Genomic DNA, 17,189 nt, shown 5'->3' on the forward strand with positions numbered 1-17,189 from the left:
TAAGTTACAAGCCTGAGTGGATCCACATAAATAAATAACCCAATATGACATTAACCAGCTTATCTGCCAGACTGTCAGGAACCTGTCATCAGCTGAAATGAATTCAACTTCAGTCTGGCAACAATGAATGCCTTGATCCCATGTAATGATTTTTTTCCTGTAACACCAGCTTTAATTTATCTGTGTAATGCAGATGAGCCTGCATTCAAGAGGAGAAAAGTGTCTCTGCTAAATTTGAAGCTGGAGCCGCAAACACGTTGACAGAACATGACACAGTCACAGAGTGCCTGTGGTTCAGGAGGTAGAGCAGGTCATCTACTTCGATCCCTGGCTGCTCCGGTCTGATTGTCAAAGTATCCTTGGGCAACATATTGAATCCTGAGTTGCTCCTGATGCATTCATCAGAGTGTGAATGTGTGTAAATGTTTGATAGAAAACACTTAGACACAGAAAAAGTGCTTGTATGAATATGTGCATGCATGGGTGAATGAGACTTGTATAAAGTGCTTTGAGTGCTCAGGTAGAGTAGAAAAGTGCAATATAAGAACCAGTCAATTTACCATTTATCATGAAGTGAGGTGTGAAGGACCCTGGGGTCAGACCTGTGTTTGGGGGTGGGGTCAAAGTGTTTCTCTCTGTGTTTTTTTTTTTTTTCTGTCTGTGCTTGTTGTGGCCTCCTGGTGGTCAGGTGAGGCAAAGTCTCAAGGAGGCAGACAGTGAAATGCAATTTTAAATCTCACTGTAGATGCTTCATCTAAGTCTGAAGGGTTGTAACACTGTTCAAGTAGACTACATGTCTAAAAAAAAAAAAAAAAAAAGATATACAGAGAGCACATTTAGCTTTAATGTCCATGAAGCTTAATTTGGCTTACAAACAGTGCTCCATGAATTAAGAAGACAGAAAGTCAAGAGTACTGCAGACAAGGCAACCTTAAAGTCCATAGATTGGTTTATCTCAAGTTATCTTCTAAAATTGACAGTCTTTAGAAATTTAGCTTCAAAGTGTCACAACTTATGGCAGAGGAGACATTTATTCCACCTCTTAGGTTCACTAATAACGGTAACAGAGCATGACATGCTGAAAAAATGGCTTTTTCTCCCCAGCAGCTTTCATTTGTGGACACCTACAGGGCACAGCCCTTTTTCAGCAAATGAAGGGATAAATGGAAACTCATAAAGCTTGTAGACTTACGGGGCAGATGAGTAAACTGCCCTGCCTCGGTGCCTGTTGCCTAGCTACTGCCTATCCATCCTGTATAATTTTTTTTTTTTAGTTTGTTTCTTTTTCTCATTTTTCCTTGCCAGCGCAGAGCCATGGCTTGACTAAGGCTGATTCCGCTGCAAGCAAGTGTGCACATTCACATCAGGTACTGTAGAGCGCCTTGTGTTTTTTGTCCTTCCTAATCCTTTGGTTCCCCTCTTAATTCTCCCATTTACTACAAATGTATTTAGAAGTTTTTAGATCATGGCCCTAAGGACAAGATAACATCGAGCATGAGAAACAGATTAAGGTTTATAAGACTGCTGATGCACACTACATAAAATCAAATATTGACCTTTATGTGTCGAGACAGTTTTGATTTTTCACGCTGTAAAACAAGGCGAGCATACTGCAGTCTGGTACAACAGATTTCATAACCAATAATATGGCACCTCAAACACTAGACAAGTGTTACTTTCACATATTTCTTGAATGTAAAGCAGTGTCACCCCCCCCATACAGCTGTCAGTTTTATTATTATTCTATAATCTGGTCTGTCAAACTGCGCCTCTGTTCTCTCTTCTTTATTCCTGTCAGCGGTTTTCAACAGAGTCGTCTCTCTGTTAGTTTTACTTATCCCTCTGCGGCATTCAGTTGATTTGTCCTTCAAACTGTGAGCACTGCAAAGAGCAGAGGAGAAGAATGACAAGAACAGAGCCACAAAGAGCAGCGTGCAGCAGCACTGTTATTCGTGTTTACTATGTAAAGACTGAGGGCGAAACCCCTCCGGTGCCACAATTGTATATGGATTGTAAAATAAAAGTCTCTTTAAACATTCAGCATGCAGTGCAATAAATATATTTAGCAAGTCCAATAATGTTTGAGTGTTTTTCAGAAGGAATACAGGGACAGCGTGTGCTCACGGCGGAGGCTCGGCGGCTGAAATGTGGTTTTTGGGTTCAAGGGACACAAGGCTGGAATTTCACAGTAGGTTTATGACATAATTTTGCTTCATTCTTTACAGCATTGCAGTCCTTACTGAGTGTATTATTATTATTACCAGATGTGATGTTTTTTCACTCGTATGGTGCTGTTTTCAAGGACAATTTTTAAACTTTTGATTAATTCTGTTACAGCATATGGAGCCTTTCATGCGCTGAAGAGATAAGACTTGAAGTACTTAATGTGACTTAAAGGTTAACTGCCAATTTAAAATGCTTGCCATTTTACTTGTTTTAATCAGGCTAAAGTTTAGGTTAATCAGGATGCAGTATGGCTGAAAGCTCTTCATATTTCTCTTGCATTGCATAGAGAAATAAACTAATTTGCAGAGGGCATCATGAGTATCCTTGGCTCTACTCCATGTTTTTTGTTTTTTAATCACAAATCCGTCATTTGATTTTGTATTCATACACCTGGCTTTATTAAATAAGAAACAAAATCAGTCTCATGCAGAGAAACACAGCCTCAGCTGATGAGTGAAAGAACAGTGAAGTGATCCTTTATTTCTAAAAAATAAAAAATAAAAAAATAGCTGTAAAAAGGAGTTGGAAGTATATCACTGAACTAGCAAATATTTGAAGCTGACATTTACTTAATGAAGAGAGATAGGAATCTGGGAGAGATGAGGAGAGCAGAATCAGGACCCGCTCTAGTTTCCTCAAATGCACAGTTAACCTTTGCTTTGAATAGAGGGGGTTTTTTTGAATATGTTGATGAAATTAGCCCTCCTGAATGCGTTTGACCGGTGTTTGTGCAGCGGTTTGTGAGTCAGACTCAGCTCTCGGCAGATGGTGGTCGGAGTGGTGCATAAGGTTTGCTTGATATTCATCAGCAGAGCTGACCTCTGCCATGATGTATTCAAGCATCCGACAAACCACTCAGTGTTCATCCCTGCATAATTAATGAATGCAGAAATTCAAAAACAAGAAGAAAGTTTTTTTGTTGCTGTTGTTTTTTTGTTTTTTTGTCCAAGGTTCTCACCTCTGTCATGGTTGATTGGAGAAAGACTGGAATGTTCTGATAAAACGTGGGGTGTTGGAAAAACGAGAGCACTGGTGCTGACAATTGTTTGAACAATATGGGGCTGGGTCAGAGAGAAAAGTTTAAAAGGTATTATTAAAAGAAAACATATGGACCCACACTCAACTATCAGATTCTTTGTTGAGTAAAAGCCTTAGAAATTAGAGTATGGCACAGAATTGCAGTAATAACAAATCATTCTTTAAGATTGGAGTATTTGTAAAATGGCAGTTAAATTCATTCTTAGATTAGTTAAACAGGGGGCAGCATGGTCATAAGGTGGTTAGAACTGTTATAGCTAGAAGGTCTTGGATTCCAATCCACCGGCTGCCTGGGGCTCCCCTACATGGAGCATGTACGCTTTCCAGGCGTCTACATGGATTCTCTCCAGGCACTTCAGCTTCTCCCCACAGTCCAAAGACATGCTTGTTAGGTTAACTGGCAATTCTACATTAGCTGTAGCTGTGAATGTCTTTCTGTGTTAGTCCTGAGACAGACTGGCAAGCTGTCTCAGTTGGGGCGAAATGTGACCCAGACATGGGTAAGTGGAAGAAAATGTATTGAAATATTATACATATTAAAACTAAATGCATTTTTTTATATTCAGGTTGAGTGACTTTTTCAAAGAAAGAACATTATAAATGGTTAGAGCTGTACCGTATGTACCGCACTTCATTTTCTATTCTTCTGTAATTGTGGTACCCATGAGTATTTGACTGCATATTATTCTCATCACTTGCTAACATTATTCAGTGTAATATAAAGCACAAAGATCCATACACACAAATAAAAAAGCTGCGAAGGAGTAGGCAATTAGGTTTCATGCAAAACATTGTACTTTGTTTATTCCAGCTTTATGTGGTCAAAAGGGTCATGACATTTTCCCCAAGCGTACACATGCAAACCCAAGGCAAGTTTATTACACGTCAGAATAAACTGCCTGAAATGTGCAGTCTCGTTTGCAGCATGCTCTGTTGTTCTCATGCACACGGACACTGGTGAACACACCTGGTACACGGCATGTATATGGACGTGATACCTGTGAGAATGTGTCACCTTGCACTGTTCCCACTGCATCCGTGGATGGATCAGTGGTCTTTGGTGTGTGTGTGTGTGTGTGTGTGTGTGTGTGTGTGTGTGTGTGTGTGTGTGTGTGTGTGTGTGTGTGTGTGTATGGGGTGGAGGAACATTTGTATTTAAATTTGTGTTTACTCACTTCTGTTGTTACAATGTGTTCTTTACCATCTGGTAAGAGGTTAGGGTAATAGTCTGTTTGTAAACATTTATAATTTGTATTGTGTGTGCGTGCGTGTGTGCGTGTGTGTGTGTGTGTGTGTGTGTGTGTGAAGGGAAAGAAGGCGGGGGATCTAGAACAGGTGCTTTAAGAGTACCCATTTGACTCAGGGTCCTTTCACTAATTAAGTTAAGGTTCTTTATGTGCATATGTATGTGTGTGCTTGCTCGTGTGTGTGTGTGAGTGTGTGTATGTGTGAGCGTGTGGGAAAGCTTTGCTTTTTTCACTCCCTCATCCTTTGATTTTTTTTAAACTTGCCTAAAACCACATTCACTCTGCTCAGTTTTGATCAAAGCTCTTTGAAGATGACATTTACCTTTATTTTAAAACGTGTAAATCCTTTCAATTATGGCATTTACAGTATTTCCAATATGCCAAGAGTCGGGCTGTATTTATAACAGTGGATTCTTTTATGTGCTTATCAAATGTCAGTGGCCATTTACAGTCACGCTGTACCATATCTGTATCAAAGATAAACACCTTGCCTACACCATGTCTGATCAATAAGTTAAATCTAGAAACCAAAGGTATTTTTTAAGCATATAGACTGTCTCAACTTATGTTGGCGTGACCGCATTTACTGTCTACCCACACAAATACTGAACAGGTTAGGCACAACCCACAAGTCAAGCATGAAATCACTTCTGTTCCTACATTATCATTCATTATTCTTTGAATATTATTTATTATTCAGCAGTTACTAAGACTTACTGCTCTGGTTTTTATCAGGGCGGACTAAATTGTTGGAGACTTGTTTTTTTCACACCAGCATACAGATTGCTTTAAAACAGAGGTGGTTGAGTCTCTGTGTGTGAAAATAGTCCTGCTTTCACCAGCTGGGAAGATGGTCTTCTGCCTGAGTGGGAGTTGTTGGCTGAAATGAAAGAGTAGGGAAAGTATTTTGAGAATGATATTGGTGCTGGTGAGACTTTTTTTTTTTTCCTGTTGTCACACACCATTACATTCCATTGTCTTTGTAATAGTGTGGACTTGGTTTCTGTATATTTCAAAGCTGAACTTGTGGAATGAGATTTGTCAAAGTCCATTTTCATTTGCATAGCTATTTGTCAAAAAGACTTTCATTATCAGTGCTCAGTCTTGTTGTGTTTTGCTTTATCAGTCCTTGCAAGATTGCACATTGAAGGGAGAGTGGCAAAAGTAACTTCATGCTATCAACATTTGGGCTTCGATTTGGACTTTAAATGCCTCTGAGATCCATTTCTTTTAATATTGTTTAATACTTTTGTTTGAAAAAGACGTGAAGTCACCAAACAAAAAAGTGAAAAATATATATATATTTTTTAGCCTTACCCTTACACAGTGAAGAAATAAACTCAGGAAAGTGAACTTAGGTTTAAACTGCATGTCAAGAATAGACATTGTCCGATGTGCTCAGTGCATCCAGTCCAAATTTACTCTGTGCTTAGGCAAGCTGAATCGTGCCTGCCACCCACAAGCTATTTTCCACCTGCTGCCCACCTATATCAACAATAGTGAAGCACAGCTGAGGATAAACACAAATACAGACACAACAAAGTGCACATGGTGGCCATACTCTTCAGATTAACTTCTGTCCATCCTGTTGAGACTTATTGTCTTTACCTGGAGCACTCAGCATCCAACACAATATGGACACCATTCTGACACAATGGCAATCTTTTCTTCCACTAATGCTAAGATAATGATACATGAGAGTTTTTGTTTCTGAGAGATCAGCAGTGGATAGAGTGGAAGCTCCATGACAACCTGGGTCAAACCTAAAAAAAATGAATATCAATTTACAGCTGAAAGGTGCTGCAACACAGTTCTAGATTTCCCAATTATCCCTGTGAATCTTTATTATCTGTTATCACACAGTTGTTTTTGATAGTTTAATGAGCATTTTATGTGTTCCCTTTCCCATTGCTTCTTCTCAATCCTGTAATCAGGGAGACACATGGGGAGAGCAAGTTAGGAAGAGGAGAGGAGAGGATCGGGTTTCTCAGCCGCTCTGTACCCTAATCCTGGATTTGAAAGCAGGATGAGAAGAACACAGGTAAGTACAAACACAAGCAATTACAGCACTGACATGGAATTGGTGGGTGGGGGTGAGGAGCTCGATGGGAAATGGGGGATCTCATAGGTTGAGAGGGGGCGGTTAGTTGTAGGTAGGTTGGATATAAATACCTGCAGTAGACAAGGACAGAAAAATGCAGAGGGTATGACAGACACTGGCTTGCCTGCAACTATAATAGTGAAAAAAGACAAGGAGAGGCCTTAATGAGGGAAATCTGTGTAGCTGAGAAACACATTGCAGGAAGCGTACCAGTTATTTAACGGGAGTTTGAAGCTCCTGAATATTCATCTTCAAGAGCCTTGGCTGAGGGTAAAGTTGTGACTAAAACTGTGAAGTGTTCTGGATGAAGTGCTGACATCCACTTCTCTGAGAAAAAAGGAAACCTATCACAGTTTTCTACCTGAATATTCCCAAGGGACTCAGGGGAGAAGTATGCTTGAATGAGCCCAAGAGAAAAAGGAAAAGACGTGAAGACGATACATGAGGTGAAAGAAGACTAGACGCTGCCAGAAAAGGACAAAGCAGAACTATAGAAGGCCAAGAAGAGAAACAAAAAGCAGAGGGCAAGACAAAGTATCCATAACGAGTCAAGAGAGGGAAAGGTAAGGAAACAGATAGAAAAGACAAAGGGTAGGCAAAGCAGCAATGGGAAATAAGTCCAAATAAAGCAGGAGACGAGATAAGAAACCAATTGAGGACCTGTGTCGAACTTCACTGTACCACCAAGACAATTAAAGAAAGGCCAGAAAAAATGGCATGTCAGGCATTTAGTAGTGACTCCTTTGCCCCACTGACAGGAGATTCACCCTTGCCCATCATTATGCACCATGGCTCTACCAGTGAGTGTCTGCCAGCCACCTCCCATGCTCAGAGCATGGTCGCTGCAGGTAAAGTAAAAACATTCTGTTATCTTATGAAAATTCTTAAACAGTTTTCATTTTATTTTTGTTTGTTTTGCAAAGTGGAAATCAGAAATTTTTGTGTCTTATTAATGTGAACTATCATCATCATCATGTCATAATGCTTAATCCCAGCTGGAGGAAGACAACCCGCTGAAAATCCCTTGTTTAGAGGCCTGTCAGAATGTTTTAGGGGAAGATTCAGTATCGTGGCACTTTGTGCTGTGATAAAGCGTACATGAACTTATCCCGGAAGGGCTGATTTGTGACAGATGCGTAGAAATGCAGGGGTGACCTGACTGTGTGCGCAGTCATGGCATAGATGCACCCTTATCAAGGCACAGAAAACAACTGTGCCCCGATAAGGCTGCAATGGATTGAATTAAAAAATACATTTATTCAAATCTAATCCAAATTATGTAAATGTATCTAATCAGCTACATAGTTTGGCCCAGCTGTCTCTACTCAGTGGATAATTGCTTTCAGGATATGTTATCAGTATGATAAACTCCCCAAGGCCTTTTTTTTTTTTTTCTTCCACGATGAAGCATTGTAGAGAAAACCTCCTTGGGTCTTAATGTCTGCTGATTGTTACAGCTAAGAATAGACAAGATTAGATCATGCAAAACACGTTTCATGCATTTCTATAACAGCAGAGTAAACATATTTTGATAAATGTACTTTTTTTTTTTCACTTACATCTATGAAGTACATGTTGAGGCTGTTGCTCCAAAACATATTGACATGTTTTCGGTATGTCTTCTACTGAGTCTATGAATGGATTGAAATATGGTCATAGAATGCAAATAAAATCTAGTCATAATAGTAGAAGGAAAACTCATAAATAAGGTTTTGATTGTGCTCTGTAGTACAGAGTTATTGTTTATGTTCAAGATTGAATTCAAGAGTGCATCCTAATAATACCACCAAGCATTCATTAAAGCTTGGCGGGAACACAAAACTGCATAAAAAGCAGAATACATGAATAATTATGTAATTAGCAGGCAATACTATTTTTGATTATTTTAAATACGCTTAATTTGATTCAGTTTTATTTATGGAGCGCCAGTTCACAACAAAAGTCATTTCAGGGTGCGCCACATTGTAAGGTAATCACTTTACAACAATACAGAGAGCAACCCAACAAATCCCTTTAAGTGAGAACTTGCCTACAGTGCAACTCCGCGAAAGGAAAGAACCTCCAGGCAGAACCAGGCTCAAGGAGGGCAGCCATCTGTTACAACCGGTGGTGAAGACAGACAAGGAAAGCAGCTAGAGAAGACAAACGACAAACAATATGAAAACAAACCCACTCACACTTAAATTCACAGTGGCACACAAAGCAGTAGCTTTAAAGAAAAGTTTAGCATAAAATGTGAATAAAGTAAAAACACACTCAAATCAAACTAACTGAAAACCTGATGAAATGACTGGAACCATATTTCTGATGAAAACATGTCTTTGTTTGTCTCTCAGTATCATCTGGGCTGTCCCTGGGTCAGCCCTCCAAGCGCTCCCACATGCACCTGCCCACTTCCTCGCTTGGGAATGCCCTCAGTAACACCCCCGCAAGCTTACATTACCCAGTCACCCCCTGTCACTACACCAACCAGCAAGCCACCTATGGCATGATGACAGGTAAGCAGAGATGGTGGCGGTAGTGGGAAAAAAAAAGGGGAAAAGTAAAACGGTAAAGCATTATGAATCAAGTAGTGACACAATAAGCTGGTTTACTGGATATCAGCATGTTTGGTATGTTGCTTGATCAAATAGTACATGGCCTGTATATTTAATATATAATGTTTAATGTTGACTGGCAGTCTTTATGTCTCTGTTTAATGCAATGTATTTGGGTGTATGTCTAAAGAATTAGTCTGAAATAGTAGCATTCACTTTTTAATACATTTTCTGATATCATTATTTTTGAAGCACTAAATTCAAATTATTACTGATGGAAATGTTATTTGGCAGCATTTCCAGAGCTAACATCAAAAAAAAAAAAAAAATGAAGTTAATGATGGCTCATGGGAGAGGGAGCGGTATTGATCTGTACTGTTGGTTATGATGATGATGACAATGACAATCGATTCTAACTATGCCAGAATTTGGAAGCGCTGAAATCGAGCCTCAAACTTGCTAAATTATTCCGTTTCAGTCATGTGTGGGCATTATGCAGTCGCAATCTGCATACAGAAAGTACTGCCATTCATTTAGCAGTTAGAAATGACAGGTGTGGTTGACTGAAGTTCACAAAGTGTCAGGTGTGGATAAATCAGCAGAGTCAAGCTTTTTAGGCAAGTTTCTGAAGAAACCCAATCAGCTGTCTTATTGAAGGGTGACACTGGAAAGCAGAACTCACACTGATTATAGCAAGGCTGAAATTACAATGTCACACTAATAGCGATGGCTATCATAGAGGTGTAGATGATGGTAAGTATTGTGCAGACAGTGACAATTACACTATACAGTAATGGCGACGGTGGTTTTGATAATAAAGGCCTCCATCTCTCTTTCTCTCTGTAGCACAGGAGATGCTCTCTGCCAGTATTTCTCAGACACGCATCCTGCAGACCTGTGGCGTCCCTCACCCCAACATGGTGAGTGGTGCAAACGCATTGCAAGGTAAAAATCAGACACACACTCTGTCCTCACATACACACACAGACACACAGAGACAGAGAGAGGGGCATGCACACTCTTTTCCTCTCCTTGCCTGTAGTCAAACACAGTAAATTGAGCAGAAAATGTGTTTATATTGCATTTAATTTTAAATCTGCTGCCAGTTAAAATCAATTTCAACCTTGATTACCTCGCGTGGACTCTTTAGCACACTTACTTGAGCTTTTTAGAGCACTTGTTAAACACAACTGTCAAAGATGACTTGCCAATTCCCTGTCCTGCTGTCAGGAGTGGGAGTTGAAAAGTGTCGTGATTGTTGCTGGTAGTGGAGTACAGGATTCTAATCAGTCGTGGTTAAACCTCACAAAACTGTTGCGTTATTCTAAACATGTTCATTTTTGATGTGTGTAGTTTATAACCTTTATCGTTGAAACAAACTGACCTTCCTTAATCCATATTGTTATTATAGCCTTTCTGCAGCATTTCATCAAAGTGAACATGACAAGCCACTGCTGCAAAACAACTGAACTTTAGAGACTTCTGCAGCTCAGATCTGACATGAAATCTTACTCCTAACCACTTTGACTGTATGTAGTTTCTGTATTCCAGACATGAACACAGACTGTAAGGAACACGACACCTTATCCAAGTTTCACCCTTTCAGACTTTAGGCCCTGCATACTGATTCTTTTAAATAATATGAAATAATGAAAAAGGATATATATTTTTAAAAAAAAAGGGCAATAAGAACATAAACAACCCTTCAAAGTCCAAAGCAGATAAAAAGAATTTTACTTTTGATGCATTTTTTGTTAGGCAAAGTATCGTTGAACTATAACCATTTTGTATGGTTCTTTATATTTATATAAACAAGTCAGAGCAAAAAAAGAAGTCAACCTTAAATGAACCCTGGTAGCCCAGAAGTTTTGCAGAAGAAATAAAGCATTTTCTTTTTTTACAGACTCTGCTTGGATTTTAACCACCTGAGCAGAGACCCGGTGACATCAACCCACACTCGCAAACGGTCTTACAAAATTGTATCAACTTTGGTGTCAAAGGCTGGGCTGTAATACATTAAGATTAATTAAACAGGTGCCCACTCTTATTACCACCAGGAGGTACTTTGTCACCTTAATGATGTCCGTTTCTTGGCTGCTAAACGATCAGATGTCTGACTGAAGCCATAACAAATACAGCTGTAAGTTAGTCTGAGCCTTGTGTCAAGCTGCTGTCTGCAACATTTGACATGGCATAAGGTGATATAAAGTATGTGGGATGGTTTCCAAAAGAGGATGCTTTGCTTGAAACAAGAAATGCTATGCCAAGCAGAAAATTTATAATAACAGTCTACATGGAAAAAAAAAAAATTCACGCATGAAATTAATGGGAAAAAAAAATCCAGCTGAATCATAAAATGAGACTAGTTGAAAGTGTTCAACAGCACAAGGACATATTTAAGTTAAGAAGAGAGAGCGGTAAAAGTTAATATCATTAAACAGGCATTCTGAATTATGATAGCTGAGGTCAGACGGGAAAAAAAGCCTCTTTCATTTTTTAAAGCTGCATTAATGCATTTTTATATTAACAGTGGATCAAATAAGTGTGATGTGAAAGGTGCCACCCTACAAACCCACAGGGATTTATCAACTCTGTAGTTCCCCTCAGTTGGTCTCTTTCACCTCATCAACCTCGTGTTCAGCTGCAAATGGTGACATTTTTCAGCAACAGCACTCTGATACACCCACAGTACACCCCCTGCCCAGCAGCAAATAGCACATTTAAAAACTAAAGGCCCAGAATTTCTTCTCTGTGGCTGGTTTTAAGCCAGAAGAGAGCCAAAATAAAAATGAATAAAGCACGTGTAAATGGTTAACTGGTTGCCGAGACATAACTTTATTAAATTGCATTTGGTAAAAGGCTATGCTGGGATTCCAGCTTGTTCAGTGTGCAAAATAATATTGAAGCAGCTTCAATATTATCCAACATCAAATCAGTGTTTGTTTGTTTGTTTGCTTTCTGTCTGTGTTCAGTTTAAATCTGTTGAAGCTCTTTGGATGGTGCACATGTATTGCAGCTGGAAGGTCCAAGGCCATGTACACAAAGGCTTGTGAGGTGCTTTCACAAAGTCAGTAAGCCCACATGTGCTATGAACGGGGCTTGCTGCCCACTCTGCCTCCCTGCCACACAAACAGCGGCTGTGTTCACTGCAGCATAGCTGCATGTAAGCTCCCCAGAGAACATCAGTGCATACATCAGGGAGAGAGAACGAAGATTCCTCTCTCTCTTTCACCAGCTCAGTGGGGAAAAGAGAATGCCTCCAACTGAATAATCCAAAAACTGTTGTTGCTCTCAGGGCTATAGTCTTAGCCCCCCTCTTACAAATGGTAAACAAACTACAAGGTCCATATTTTGTACAGAGCACTCACTTTTGGGATGTTGATTTTAATAGTATCTTGGTTGAATGCTTACATCTGCAATTAGGATCTGTGGAAAGAGCTCTGAAATCTAAAGGTTACAGCTACAAATGCAGACATATACTGAACAAGCCTTAAGAAGCAATTTCAGCAGAGAGAGGAACTCCAACCTCTCCCTGACACCTTCAGTACAAGAGAAAATCACTGATGCATACAGTTTCAGGGTAGAATCTGCCATACTGCTCTCCAGCTGATATATAGATCCAGCTGAACAATGCAACGGGTCGATGGTGAAATTCTTTTCTCCACCATTTTATACACAGGGCTCGTGAGAGCTGCAACTGTAATCACTATTTCTGTTAGTGAATTTTAGCTGCAGCTCCGGAGTCCAAAACGGCTCAACCACCGCTGTTGTCAGGCAACATTTAATCTCCATCTGAGCTTCTGTAGAAGCTTTTGTTTCAGTGTGTCATGTCAGGTTGAAAAGAAAAGATGTTGCTATGAGCTGCTCGAGAAAGTAGCGGCAGCTCATCCTCACGGGATGAGTTTTTTAAAAAAAAACATAAGAAAAGAAGAACTGTTGCTCAAAGTTGATGAATAGTTAAGCCAAAGGATTGCAAATATGTTTACTGACTGAGTTTCAATGTCACATTAATAAATAATTTTAGCCTACCTTGAGTAATATTAATGGTGTGGGCAAAATATTGAAAATACCTTGTATAACTAGCTTTCATAAGAAAACATGTTTGCAATTCATTAAAATCAAATGTTGAAAAATTTAAATCTGAACCTCTCTTAACACCTCTGAAACTATTTAAATAAAAACAGAACCATAATGTTTATGAAGGGGAGGATTTGTTGCAAGGATGTATTAGACTCACAACCATGAATTAGACTCACTATCAAGAAATCTTTTCCTGTCTAGTGTCTTTGATAAATATGCAAAAAGAAAAACCTAATCAGCGCACCATAATTATAACCTAATTATCTGAGACTTATCTTTATTACTATCTAAAAAATATATATATATATAGTTTGCACTACAACCCCCTAACACAAGAGGGGAGTGTTGTATTGTTCATTTTAGTTATATCGATGGCAGTAAAAGAACACAGTGGCCCTCATGAGCAAAGACTCGTCCTGTTTTGTAGATGCCTGACTTGCTTAATGTCTCCTCTTATATGATGAATGCAATATGCAGACTGACTTATTTTTAGTACTGTTAATTAGTGGTTGTTTTCTTTTCTCTGCAGCTGTGCAGATTTGTGATGCAAAGGACAGAATAACATTAGAAATTACAATTAGTCATCCGCCCATGTGGTACCATGGCAGTCATCTGTCATTAATCTGTCGTTAGTGATTAGTAGCGAGAGCTGCACTCCAGCTTACCACTTAACACCTGTAGAAATAATGAATCATCTTGAAAATTGTAACACGAGGAAATGCAAACCTGTTTTCAGATGGTTGTGCAATTTTTACTTAGAGCTGAACAGAGGCTCTTTAAAATAGGTAAAAGAAGGAAAGCTGTCTTTGTGCTGCAACACTAAAGCCAAGGATGAGATCACTTTGGAAAGATGAGTTTGTTAATTTATGGGTACACTGGAATGTATTGTTTTAAGCAACAGAGAAAAGAATATCTATCCGCCCCCACAGTAAGGTCAGCCCCGGAAAACACATTCATTTATTTGAGTCCTCATTCGAGCTCTCATCATGTCAACCAAGTGTGGAACTTCAAAAAGAAAACTTTACTTTTATTCCATACGCCATAAATATGCACAGACATAGCACTGTTGGTGCCTGCTAGTGTGTAGAGATATTAATGAGAGCAACTTCAATACTCTGTTTCACTGGAGAGTTACAGTTACACATCATCTACATGGTGCTTCATACAAAAATAAATAAATAAACACTTATTTAGGAAACTGTAATATATCATAGCAAAAAGATCCCTGTGTTCTCTACCAACAAATTTGCCCTCTCTTTCTACTCTCTACCTCTCTGTTTTTGCTAGGATCTCTTACCTCTTGCTTGTACAAGTTTCCGGATCATGGCCTAAGTAGTGGTTCTTGTGCATTAAGCCATGGTTTCTCCTCACTGCCCTCGGCCCTCCTTTCAACTGATGAGGCCCCTGGAGGCCCAAGTGGAGAGATGAAAAGTGACTGCCAAAGGAAGAGTATGCGGGACCCAGAAGATGCACCTGCCATGGATTCTCCGCAGATACGAGAGCTGGAGATGTTCGCAAATGACTTCAAAATACGAAGGATCAAACTTGGTATGATTTAATGTAAATTCCTCTCACTGTTCAGCTGCTCCAATGAGATGCCTCAACACAAATGGTTTTGTATTCCTTTACACTTTGCTTTGTACTCCTCTGTACGGCATGTATTTTACAAAGTATTTCTGTTTCATTTTGACCTGCAGGGTACACTCAGACTAATGTAGGAGAGGCTCTTGCTGCTGTGCATGGTTCAGAGTTCAGCCAGACCACGATCTGCCGCTTTGAAAATTTGCAGCTGAGCTTTAAGAATGCCTGCAAACTCAAGGCCATTCTGGCTAAATGGCTTGATGAAGCTGAGCTGGCAGGTGGTGAGTCACACGCATCCACTCAACTCCATCAACATCCTTTGAGAGTTTTTATTTCAGGGTAATATTTATTTATTCAACAAGGTAAAAACTATCCTTTTGATTAGAATAATGCTTTCATGCATGATTATTAAGATCTAACTAGTTGTGCCGCATCTTGGACCATGTTAGCCGACAGTTTTGTCTTGTAACCTTTTCAAATGAACCACCATCACATCATGCATATATAAGATTGATTTTGTAGTCTCGCATTGCTTCTAATTTCTTAGGTGTAAAAGCTAAAACTTCACGATTACAACAAAGAAAAATGCTACCAGGTCAAATAAATGCACTGATGTGTCACAGCAGTACCACCAGACTTACCTTATGAGCCCCCAAACCCCAGGTTAGAAGTAAGAATGGTCAGATAATGTTGACAGCTGAGAAATCTTTGATTTCACCTTAAAAATGCAGCCCAACCATGTATTCCCGAGATCATAGGAATGTCACAGTCAAAAATGATACTTAGTATGGTGATCAGTGACACACTGAATCAGTCAAGGGATAGGCAGGGGTTGGACTAGCAACTTGACAGGAGCAATAAATAAGTCAGCTGAGTTGCTTGAAAGATGCATTTTATGCCCTTATGGAAACTACTGTTGTTTCTTGCAGCTTTGTACAATGACAAAATAGGAATGAATGAACGGAAGAGAAAAAGGAGAACAACTATCAGGTGTGTACTATAAAGATCAAACACACAAAATATGCCATTAAGCAAGTGAACTCATAATGTTTTGGGGTTTTTTTTTTTTTTCCTCTGTCCCTCGTCTCACTCTGCAGCCTTGGAGCTAAGGAGGCCCTGGAGCGCAGCTTTGTGGAGAAAACTAAGCCATCCTCTCAGGAAATAGCCCGGATAGCCAAAGGCCTCCATCTGGAGAAGGAGGTGGTCAGAGTCTGGTTCTGCAACCGACGCCAAAGAGAGAAACGTGTTAAAACCAGCCTCAACCTCAGCTCCTGTTTGACCAAAATCAGTCCAAGCTGCATAGCACAGATGAGTAAAACGCAAAGAGCAATGACATAATTTAAGGCCTGATAAGCGTTTCTGTGAGGGAGGCTCTTTTATGGGCATGATTAAAAATGTGCTCTTTTCAAAAAATAAAATGTCCACCAGCAATTATTCCAAATGACATGGGAGAATTTTACCCTACAGAAAACAGATAAAGCCTTTTCACTCTGCATTAACCAGCTGCTTTACTGACTCAATATTGACAATTGAATTTATTCTATTCAGTTTTATTCATAATGCGCCAATTCACAACAACAGTCGCCTCAAGGCGCTTTATATATTGTAAGGTAAAGGACTCAGAATAGAAAAGAAACTCCAACAATCACACAACCTCCTATGAGAAAGTACTTGGCAACAGTGGGAAGAAAAAACTCAGTTTTAACAGGAAAAAAACCTCCGACAGAATGAGACTCAGGGAGGGTCAGCCATCCAGTGTGAGGGGAAAGAGAAAAGAGCAGAGAGAAACAGGACAAAAGACAAATTATGGGAGAAAGAGCCAGAGTCATTAATGAGTAAATGCAGTGGTGATGAATAAACACACAGGGACTGAAAAGAAATGCGTGAAGAAGAAACGCTTAGTGCATCATAGCGGCCATCATAGAAGCCTAAGCCTATTGCAGCATAACCAAAGGATGATTCAGGGTCACCTGATTCAGCCCTAACTATACTCTTTAAAGCTTTAAAAAAAGAGAAATCTTTAAACCTAATCTTAAAAGTGAGGCCAAAGCTTTTTTTTTCCCTAATGTAACTTATATGCGGCTTTTTAATTACTTGAATATCATTTTCCACACTGACCCGTAAAACTGCAATTTCAAAAAAGAGATATAAATGTCAAAGAGCAGCCCAGTCATTATTTTTCTTGTTTGAAGTGGAAACTGAAGATAAAGGGTTTTCATTAACTGCACATGAACTGCTAGCTTGATGCTTGCACCTGCCAGTCCTGTCATTTAAATGTACTAAATATGCTACACAACTGCTGAATGTATATTACCCACACAAACCAAATCTCATTTAATCCATCAGCATCAGAGTACAAACAAGCACTCATAAAGATCA

General features: G+C 39.5%; 1 protein-coding gene across 4 annotated transcripts; it reads left to right on the forward strand.

Annotated features, from left to right (window-relative positions):
- Positions 1-1,303: 1,303 nt before the first annotated feature.
- On the forward strand, positions 1,304-16,250 carry pou1f1 (POU class 1 homeobox 1). Of its 4 annotated transcripts, XM_030758690.1 has the most exons (10): positions 1,304-1,367; positions 2,097-2,188; positions 6,446-6,552; positions 7,371-7,460; positions 8,949-9,110; positions 9,996-10,094; positions 14,517-14,777; positions 14,927-15,091; positions 15,740-15,800; positions 15,908-16,250. In XM_030758690.1, exons 4-10 carry the CDS (start codon positions 7,394-7,396, stop codon positions 16,146-16,148), a joined length of 1,056 nt encoding a protein of 351 aa, XP_030614550.1. In that variant the 5' UTR covers positions 1,304-1,367; positions 2,097-2,188; positions 6,446-6,552; positions 7,371-7,393; the 3' UTR covers positions 16,149-16,250. The 4 variants fall into 4 exon arrangements, with proteins under 4 accessions (XP_030614550.1, XP_030614551.1, XP_030614552.1 ...); XM_030758691.1 differs by lacking the exons at positions 1,304-1,367; positions 2,097-2,188; positions 6,446-6,552 and adding an exon at positions 7,157-7,175 and having other exon boundaries at positions 7,374-7,460; XM_030758692.1 differs by lacking the exons at positions 1,304-1,367; positions 2,097-2,188; positions 6,446-6,552; positions 9,996-10,094 and adding an exon at positions 7,910-7,916 and having other exon boundaries at positions 7,325-7,460; positions 9,046-9,110.
- Positions 16,251-17,189: the final 939 nt, after the last annotated feature.

The sequence above is a fragment of the Archocentrus centrarchus genome, chromosome 21 (genome assembly GCF_007364275.1).
Source record: "Archocentrus centrarchus isolate MPI-CPG fArcCen1 chromosome 21, fArcCen1, whole genome shotgun sequence".
In the NCBI taxonomy this organism is placed as follows: Eukaryota; Metazoa; Chordata; class Actinopteri; order Cichliformes; family Cichlidae; genus Archocentrus; species Archocentrus centrarchus.

What these genes read in the sequence shown, in the direction of transcription:
- pou1f1 (XM_030758688.1), top strand. Translation starts at nt 7,325, where the DNA reads ATGGCATGTCAGGCATTTAGTAGTGACTCCTTTGCCCCACTGACAGGA. An exon ending in AATACGAAGGATCAAACTTG is followed by an intron (nt 14,778 to 14,926) that starts GTATGATTTAAT and finishes TTTGACCTGCAG; the next exon opens with GGTACACTCAGACTAATGTA. An exon ending in AAAAGGAGAACAACTATCAG is followed by an intron (nt 15,801 to 15,907) that starts GTGTGTACTATA and finishes CTCACTCTGCAG; the next exon opens with CCTTGGAGCTAAGGAGGCCC.